The following is a 10,000-nucleotide window of genomic DNA, read 5'->3' as shown; positions in this document are numbered from 1 at the left end:
AAATTTAGGTCATAAAATTTTTTTCACCCACCAAATCGGCTGACGATTAGTATTCTCGCTCTCCCTCACTCGACCAGTTCCGTAGTAGACTAAACGAGATGTACGATATATAATATGCTAAGACAAACGTTAGGGAGCTTAGAAACTGATGTATCTTGACAGTAAATATTTCCATGTGGGGGTATAATACTCCCAAACAGGGTGTTCGCTAATCCTGATATTAAATATATATATATATATATATATATATATATATATATAAAGCCGGAGAGAGAGAGAGAGAGAGAGAGAGAGAGAGAGAGAGGTCGACACGTTCCACACCTGCTGCGTGACTGCCTGTTTCTTGATTTACACATTTTGTACCGACATAGATTGCTTCAGTGACGTACACGAGGATAAAACGGTGTAACATGTACGAGGATAAAACGGTGTAACATGTAAAACAAACAGCTGAGAAATACATGCTACGATGTCTCCTGTTCACCCTGAATCACGACCAAGAAACTGAACATCAGCTGTGTGTGGAGAGAGAGAGAGAGGTGAGGAGGAACGATGAAAGGTGAGGCTGGGAGGGTGATGGGAGGCGCACATGGGAGTGGAGCTCAATGCCCGTATTTATTAAAGATCTACGACAAATTCAACGATAAACAACTGCCTATAAGTTATCAACAATTATTTAGTGTCGTCTTTTCCTCTTTCATACTCTGTCTAGTTTGGTTGTAGCTCTAACTAAAAAAAAAAAAAAAAAAAAAAAAAAAAAAAAAAGCAATCTTACAGCATCAGCACAAGAGTTTATGAATACAGCCCCGGGGCTGGTAGGAAAGTGACGCAACCAAGTAACGTCACAGTCCAGGTGGCTTGTGATTGGGTAAGTCAGATGCAGCCCCAGTCGTTGCTACACAGTTACAGATAACAAGAAATGTACATAATAAAAATACTGTGTGTGTGTGTGTGTGTGTGTGTGTGTGTGTGTGTGATTACGGTGTGGAACACGGTTTTAGAGAGACAGAGAGAGAGAGAGAGAGACTGGGTAAAGGTGAGCAGGTATGGAGAGAATTACGCAAGCACAAGCCCACTCAGCTACGCATCCCGCAATATACCCACTTAGGAGCCTTAACACAATGTACACTAACCCGATAAGCACAAGGTCGTAAGCGCGTCTCTCTCTCTCTTCCTCTCTGTCTCATATTTATTCATCACTTATACTGTTCAACCTTTAAAGCGGACTTATACTGTTCAACCTTTAAAGCGGACTTATTTCTTTTTAACAGATACCGCCAAACGATTTAATTCAACATCGTAACATGCTAGAGAGGTGTTTGATATATATTTCACTAACCCCTTCATTATTCTGGGGATCTCCAAAACCGAAATACTCTCGAGACAGCACGAAAAAAAATATTTATATATATCGTCGTGATGAGGAAAACCTTAAACTCAGCCACAACACCAATACGAAAACTAAACAGCCGCAACAATATCACTCCCACCTCACTATGCAACATTATCACTACCACCTCACTATGCAACCATCACGAACATCAACCCTTCCACTCTTGCCATTCACGCATCCGACAATTCAATTCAGCTTTGGGGATACTCTGCAACTTTATTGACTCTTTTCACTAATGCATTTAAATTTGATGCATAAATCTGTCTGATGGTGACTGGACACCAACGTAGTGAATTGGCTAAGAGAGCGAGGCTGGGGATTAGAATCAGATTTATAATTATAGTTTTAATACAATTACATCCACGATTTTGTTCGTCACCAAGGTTCCAAGATTTAATTCACAATAAATAAAAAATAAGATAATCAATAATTTTTTTACTACAGATCCCCTAGTCTGTATGCCTGTCTATCTATTGCCAGACGCCTTAATCCCGTAAGGAGTGGCCACAAACAAATCGCCTTCATGTCGCCCTGTCCTCCTCCATTTCACTGCCCCGCTCCCACCCCACACCTCCTATAAGCCAAGCTATATAACTGTTAACCTCTCAAGACCGATGACAATTTCTATTACTCTCTTTTCCATATCCAGATAATTTTCATCCAACTGATGGATTTAATGACACCTTAATATAATCTCTTGAACTGCAGTAATCTTCTCCATCCTAAATACAATAGTTTGGCAGTAAAAAAAAAAATTATACATATATATATACTGTATATATATATACTGTATAACGGCATCCCTAACTGATGGCGTCAAACAATTTATTTATATTTAATACCTAACTTTTACTCAACGGCTCAAAATTTCTTTTCAACATCACAACATCCCTTTATCATAAAATATCACTACCAAACCAAACAGAACTTTTACCAAACTACGATACTAGAGATCAACCCTATCAAATAATCTTATCAAACAATAGTGTGCTATGCCTCTTATTTGTAGTAACTATACCTGTTATTCGTCCTGTACTACCTAAACTCAACCACAAAGTGTGACCCATAAATAGCGATTTACTTGAAACTTGCCTCATGTTATCTTCGGTGTCGTGAGGACGACTCAGTCTGCTGAAGTGGGAGTGGATGTGGTGGTGAAAATAAGAAATTAGTAAATGACCCAAGTTTGACAGCGATAACGCCTAAGCCGTCTCCACAACACAAGAGAATGCACCTGGCAGAGTGGAAGAGGAGGGTTATAAATGGGCCAACCTGAACATTACCAGATCTGTTAGTGTTCCCTGCAGCAAACAGGTCACTGAAAACATGTCCTGTTTTTCAGTTTAGGCATTAACAGTCCGCTCGCTGAGGCCCAGCAAATCTCTGACACATCACCTAGTCATCACTTCAGCGCTAAAACCCACCGTCCATACTGAATATTAACTAGGGTTGTCTCACCTAGACTGGTGTAATGGTTTTAGCGAGGGTGTTTTAATAATATGCCTGTGGGTCTTGAGGACGATCAGTAAAAAAAAAAGAAAATCATGTAATAAAACTTCTCTGCCCAAGCCCGTATTCAAACTTGCATTCTTTCGGACAAAACCACCTGTAACACACACACACACACACACACACACACACACACACACACACACAAAACTAAGGTACATAAGAATTCACCGTACGTATGCCCGTTAATTATATCGTATCCTTTATGCTAATCATAATAAATGGATTACCAGTCCACGCCATATAGTGTGCGTCATTGAATAACTGGATAAAAATTTAATCTGTAATTACAATTTCACTGCGGGCCTTCAATTATCTCTTAATGGTATACAGTAATGAATGGCCGAATGCAAACTGACTAATTCATTTTTTCTCCCTTCCAGCACTGACGACTACTGCAGTAAATGGGTCATCAACATCCACAACCAACTGTACCGTAAAGCATCACAAGTCCCTAATTTATTTATTTACTGGTCTACTTACTTTATGCCATAAGTTTTTGGTAAATTAATGAAAAATTGCAAATGATGTTTCAATGGCAGGTCTATCTATCAATCTATAGCCAGACGTCTTAATCCCGTAAGGGGTGGCCACAAACAAATCGCCTCCATGTCGCCCTGTCCCCCGCCATTTCACTGCCACCGCTCCCAGCTCACACACCCCTTTCATATACCTCACCACTCCATCCCTCCATCTCATTCTCGACCTCCCCCTCCCTCTCCCCCCTTCCACCTCACATACTCTCTCCTCGCCAGTCTCCATCCTCTCCACATGGCCAAACCACCTCAGTGTGTTTCTCCTAACGCTTCCTAGCACAGTGACAGGTATTATCAAATATTTTCTGCTGCAGCGTCCTCAGTAAATTTTAAAAAATAAATTTCAACATTTCACATTCACTTTTGTCGCTTTCCCTAGTAAATTTAACATGGCAATTAGCGTTCGGTTTACCAGTTACCTTTTCTTTTGCAAGTCTTCAGTAAATCAAAACTGCCTGTAAGGGTTTCAACGTTACCTATTTCTCCCCCCTCCCCCCTCGTTTTCCGCCTCGGCAATTTAGGGTGAAATCTAAGGGTTACCTACTTTTTACTTTGTTGAGCAATTCCAAGAAAAAAAAAAAAAAAAAAGCCTTATTTGTGCCTATGCTCGGAAAAAAAAATAAAAAAATGCATACTTAATGTTTCTTTGCTACCCATTCATTTATTTATTTTTTTTTCTGCCAAGACCTCAGTGTATAAAACATGCCTATTAGGGTTTCTAGGTTACCCATTTTTCGCTGCTAATCATAGTAGTGAAAAATTGCCTACTTATTTAGAGTAAGCATTTTCTTTTTCTGAGGACTTGGCAGCAAAATAGAGAAGGTAACTGAAACCTTAAGCTTTTTATTTTTTTTTTTTTTTTTTTTTTAGAATTTGGTTCTCGTTCATCCTATGATTATTAATGTAGAGTAGGCCCTTTTTCTTTTAATATACCGTATTAACAACATAAAATAAATAACACAGAAACCCTAATACTTTTTATAACTACTAAGAACCTGGCAGAAATGATGATGATGATGATGATGATGATGATGATGATGATGATGATGAGGATGAGGATGAGGATGAGGAGGAGGAGGATCGGTTTATACTGCAGCTAAGTGGACGGTATGAACCATTGTTACAAAGGCCGATTTTTAAAATTAATACTTGAAATAATTTGATTCCCTTTCATAATAACAGAGAATAAAAGGGACTCAAGTCCTTTAAAAAAAAAAAAAAAAAAAAAAAAAAAACTCTTGTAATAACGGTTCATACCGTCCTCTCAGCTACAATATAAACCAATACTACTACTACTACTACTACTACTATGTTTGTACACACGGCAGAAGTAATATACAAAAGATACATAAAAGGCGTATTTCGCAGATTGTGCACGAAACAACGAGACGATGGTTTCTGCAATATGCCCCACGATAGTACACTGGATCCATGGGGGTGTCCTACAAAGCGTGCTTGAGACATTTTCTTGTCAGTATTACTGTAAGTAGTGTACATTCACCTGATATATTAATTTTCTTGGCTTATTATGAAATATTCTGATTTAGAATATCATCGAACCAGGTCTTGCGTATTTTTTCATTTACTTATATATATATTTTTTCCAGTACGTTCATTCAGGGTGGCCACAGTTAACACGTCCAAACCCTCCCACCACCACCACTACCACGGTCCTTGCCTTACGTCTCTCCCCATACACACAGCGTGGTGCTGCCGGTGCTTTGCTTACTGTGCCCCCTTGTGTTAATCAATGGCTGGTCAATTATACCAGCTGACCCGTCCACAAAGTCATGATGGTATAGCGCTGTTGCACCCGACAGATGAATGTATTGATGCTGCGTGACATAATGTATATATATATCCATCCATCCATCATCTAATCCTATGTTGCCTCATGAGAAGCGTAGGAGCCCAGGGCTAGGAAAGTTGGTCCTGGCATTCAAGATGAGAGTGACCAGCCTCACTCATCCCTGAGTGGCATTACGTGAGCAATAAACCCCAACCACCCCCTGGATATAAACCTTCACCGGCTCAATCCGATTAAAGCACCTTTATTACCCACTAAACCACCAGGAGCCAAAATTTGGTTATATGGTTACCACCCAGCGTAGTAAATGGTTTCCTGGTGTACAGGAAACCATTTGGCTTGTCACTCAGTGTAGCGTCACCCACAGGCAGAAGGAAGAGGAAAGAATGAAGGAAAGAAAGATACAAGAGGGAGTGTAAAGTCACCCGCAGGTAGAAGAAAGAGGAAAGAATGAAGGAAAGAAAGACAGAAGAGGATGGGTGGAAAGAGGGATGGAGGAGAGGAAAGGGCAGAAACCCGAGAGCAGCACTACATCAAGTGAGTGGATGGTGAGCGCCCCCACCTACCACGAAGTGTATATATATATAAACTGGTCACCTGGTATGACTGACCAGCCACTCATCAACACAGGATATAGTAAATAATACACCGGCAGCTCCACGGCAAAGGACAAGAACCAGAGGGGGAAGTGGATTATTCGTGGCCACCCAGTATGAAAAAAATATAAATAGTGCTCAGGAGGGATCCGATGATGTGTTGTGGGGGGGGGGGGAGAGGCTTAGTACAGTTCTCTACCCATTGATGTTTCTCTCCGGTATGATGCGCGTGGAAGGAAATTTGGTGGACATGTCCTAAAAAATAGAAATACATGCAGTGTTTTAAGTGAACTTTTGTCCCAGACCGAATTCATGCGTACAAGTATATTGTGTGCAACTATGTATGAATTCCAGCATATATTTACACATGGGTACGCATTAGTGTAGGCCTACTGTATTTCTACCATCATTTATGTGTCAAACTCGTAAGTGCACTTAGGCTTTTATACCTACCCACTCATTCATCCCCAACTCAACAACTTCCCTCCAAGCAATATAAATTATTTCCCTTTCCTCAGTTAAGTAAATAACCTTCATCTGAACATGGAGCTACAACTCAGAGAGAAATACACCCGCGCAATGTGAAAAGAAAATACAAAAAAGATAACAGATAACACGTCAACAAACAAATGCCTGTATATAATACTGTTTAATCAACACGACAATCACTTCATAAGTTACAATATAAACGTAAAAATTAGGGCTACAATCGATATACTGTTTTGAATACACAAAAAGTTTACTGTATCTAAAAAGTAAATTACAAATAAATGCGGATAATTAATTAATGTACTATCGTAATCACTAATTTCTGTACCCCCATGACTCAGGGAAAGTCGAGGCCATGGCTGAAAAAGAGCCAGGTGAGCGGACACGGTTAGTCCAGCAGTCTGATAAAGATTCACAAACTGACGCCTGCCATACTGTAAGTACAATCACGGATTTTCGTTTAAAAAATGTTATCATGAATTGCAACTGAGTAAGAGAACCATTCATCCTACCTAATGCGCTCTTTAAATCCGTGTGTATCTCATACACTTACTGTGAATCCGGTGCTATTGTGAATCCGGTGCCTATCCGAGCTATATTTCCGAGTGGGCGTTAGACTCAGGAAGTACCAAACATTTACAATTACGTTCTTTTTATTCCTTGTTTTATTCTTCCTCTGCATTTACTATTGTCTAGTGATTTGTTTTTCACAGTAACTGTGTCCTCATTACTTAACTACTAATAACGATAGTAATATGTAATTCCTACCACAATCGACAGTGACAATTCTACTCATATTACAGCCATCAGTACCAACAATACTAAATTTAATATCTAATACAGTAACAGAAAACACTGTCTCCAACTGATGCATTTTGTGCTCTCCTTGAATTATTTTTATGAACATAAAATCATAGCAACATATTATGGCAAAGGATTCAACACTGCTTCTTATTTATGTCCACGTGTTTCGTCCGTGCGACTGAGTTCAGGTGAGTGCGCCTCCCGTTACCCTGTGTCCGATCACCTGGCATGTTTTCTACCCTAGCTTCGACCCACTTTGAGCCGGGGGGGGAGGGGGTAAAGGAATTAGTGATCGTGATCGTACATTATACAGTAAAACTCCGATATCAACAATTTATTTAAAAATTCCAGAAGAAATAAATGAATGCACTAATCATCCTAAAGGTGACGAGTCTGTAAACAGTGCCGTGGTGTGTGAGGAGCAAAATACAAAAAGTTATATTACATATCTAAATTCACAGGCTCACCTAAAACTTCTAGCATACATCTTAATTTCATCCACCCATCAACCAATCCTATGTCGCCCCATGAGAAGCGTAGGAGCCCGGGACTAGGCAAGGTGGTCCTGGCATTTAAGATGAGACTGACCAGCCACAATCATCCCCGAGTGGCATTACGTAAGCAATAAAAAAAAATCATCGCCCCCCTTAACTGAACGTAACATTCTTAAAAATACTGTAAATCATGCCTTGTGATACCTAAATCACTATGATGTACACAGGGTAAGTGTAAATATTAGCTTTAGTATTTGTGTGTGTGTGTGTGTGTGTGTATAATTACACAAAACGAGACAATGCATGATGCTATCTGGTTTGAGGTACCAACTTTACTGATCCATCTGTGTTAGGGGAATAACCTCATTGTCATATCGATCGAACCTGCAGGGTGTGGTCATTTTTACGGACGTTTAGCTGAGCACATAAATAGAGATTCATATCCCTGAGATAAATAACAACACAATGAAAAATGAATTCCTAATCCAAATAACGTGGTCTTTGGAGCCCAACAAACTTCAGAACAATATGTAGAAGTTTCATAAAGGCTTGGCGAATAAGTGAAGCTGTATTACTGGACACGACTGCACGTGTCAAAAAATTGTACTAACTCTGATTTCATTCCTCACGTGACAAGGATCTTGCCAGTGGTAGAGGGATAAATATTACACACAATAACACAACAGATTAAAAAATAAAATTGCAATTAAGAGATGAAATAAAAGAGGAAATAGATTATAAAGCACTAACCTTTTTCTCACTCCTGAAGGTGATGGTGAACTTGCCTGTGATGTAAAGGTAAAAAGTAAAAAAAAAAAAAAAAAAAAAAAAAATGTAACCACTGATAACACACCCAACTATACCTACTGTATCTATCTACACACACACACACACACACACACACACACACACACACAAAATTCATCGAACACAAGATTGCGCAAGATTACTAACCTTATTCTCATTCCCGAAATAAAGGCAGAAGCATCCGGTATATGTAAATGTTAAGGTAAAATTAAGAACAAAATAGTACTACCTTAAAGTTCTAAAGTAAATGTGCTCAGAAAACGCAAATGTAATAGAAAAGGAGAGGTAAAATACTATTACTCACCCTATTTTCATTCCTGAAGGTGACGAGCAGCTTTCCCGTGGTCCCGTGGTACATGGAGGTGGTGCCGTCACGGTTGTCGTTGAAGCGGTACCCCGAGGACGGCATCTGTGCCACCAGCGACGCACAGAACTGCAGCAGGTACTCGCATCCATGGAAGCTGTAGCACTTCTCCACCAGGCTCACCTATGCACAGAGAAACACAGGAACACAATAATAATAATAATAATAATAATACCATTAATATCCTCACAAATAGCTTCTCTACCAGGCTTATCTACATAACGGAAGCAGAGAAAAAAGTATATTTTAATAAAAAACATCATAGTCATTATCACCATCCTAAAACAAATAAATGTGGCAGCTTTAACTCTCCTCTTCCAGGCTCATCTAATATATATATATATATATATATATATATATATATAATGAAAGGAAGTACGACTCAAAGGCCACAAGCCCGCAAATTGCTCCCTCCAAGAAAATACAAAAACATGATAACGGAGCGCTAAATTCAAGATCCATTCATTTCGACATGCCCAGACACACCGCTTTTAAAAGACTGGAGGTCATACGTGGTAGGAAATACAGACAGAGGCAGACAATTCCAGGGCTGACCTGTTGCATACTCAAGGGACAGGGAGTAACAGTTAACTCTTGCATTACTGAGTTAGACAGAAAAGGGATATGAATATGCTGCCAAAAGCAGAGGTGTATGGTATGTAGGAGGACTGCTGGGCCGTGATAGCAGGCTGTGAAGCCTATGCCCAGAGTCGAACACACACACACACACACAAAAGGGTGCTACGTGCCTGGCGTAGTGGTGGAGGGATGCAAGCAGACAATTCAGAGGAGAAGTGACCATTGAAGTAGCAACAGAAAAGAGATAAAGGTGCAACAGTGCGGTGAAGAGATAAAGGTTGAAGAGAGCCAGTAAGAGGAAGAGAATTAATGAGAAGAAAAGCCTTTTGACGTCACCTTGTTGGGAAGAGCTGTATGTGGGGAGCCTCTCCACACAAGAGTTGCACTCTGTATGTGCAAATAAAACCTGTGTATAAAGTCAACAACTGTGCTGGGGTAAAGATGGTCAGAGACAGCTTGGCACACCCAATCTCTTGGAAGCAGATTTTACAAAAGGTAATGTGATCTTTCCAAGATAAATTCCGAGAGAATGAAACCCCAAGTATGTTCAAAGATGATGCAAGATTGAGTTGGGTATTGTTAAAAATTATGAGGATATTCCTGTGGTAGATTTTGAGGGTTC

General features: G+C 39.8%; 1 protein-coding gene across 1 annotated transcript in view; it reads right to left on the bottom strand.

Annotated features, from left to right (window-relative positions):
- The window catches only part of ova (ovaries absent), a 425,539-nt gene that overhangs the window by 285,312 nt on the left and 130,227 nt on the right, over positions 1 to 10,000 (bottom strand). Inside the window, exon 4 of the mRNA XM_080276474.1 lies at positions 8,740 to 8,922. Coding sequence (XP_080132600.1) covers positions 8,740 to 8,922 — 183 coding nt within the window. The remainder of the gene's footprint in view (positions 1 to 8,739; positions 8,923 to 10,000) is intronic.

The sequence above is a fragment of the Coenobita brevimanus genome, chromosome 65, assembly GCF_032717465.1.
Source record: "Coenobita brevimanus isolate Jiangsu-jjx chromosome 65, ASM3271746v2, whole genome shotgun sequence".
Lineage (NCBI taxonomy): Eukaryota > Metazoa > Arthropoda > Malacostraca > Decapoda > Coenobitidae > Coenobita > Coenobita brevimanus.
The sequence above is the reverse complement of the archived record's forward strand: the minus strand, read 5'-3'. Positions and strand labels throughout refer to the sequence as shown.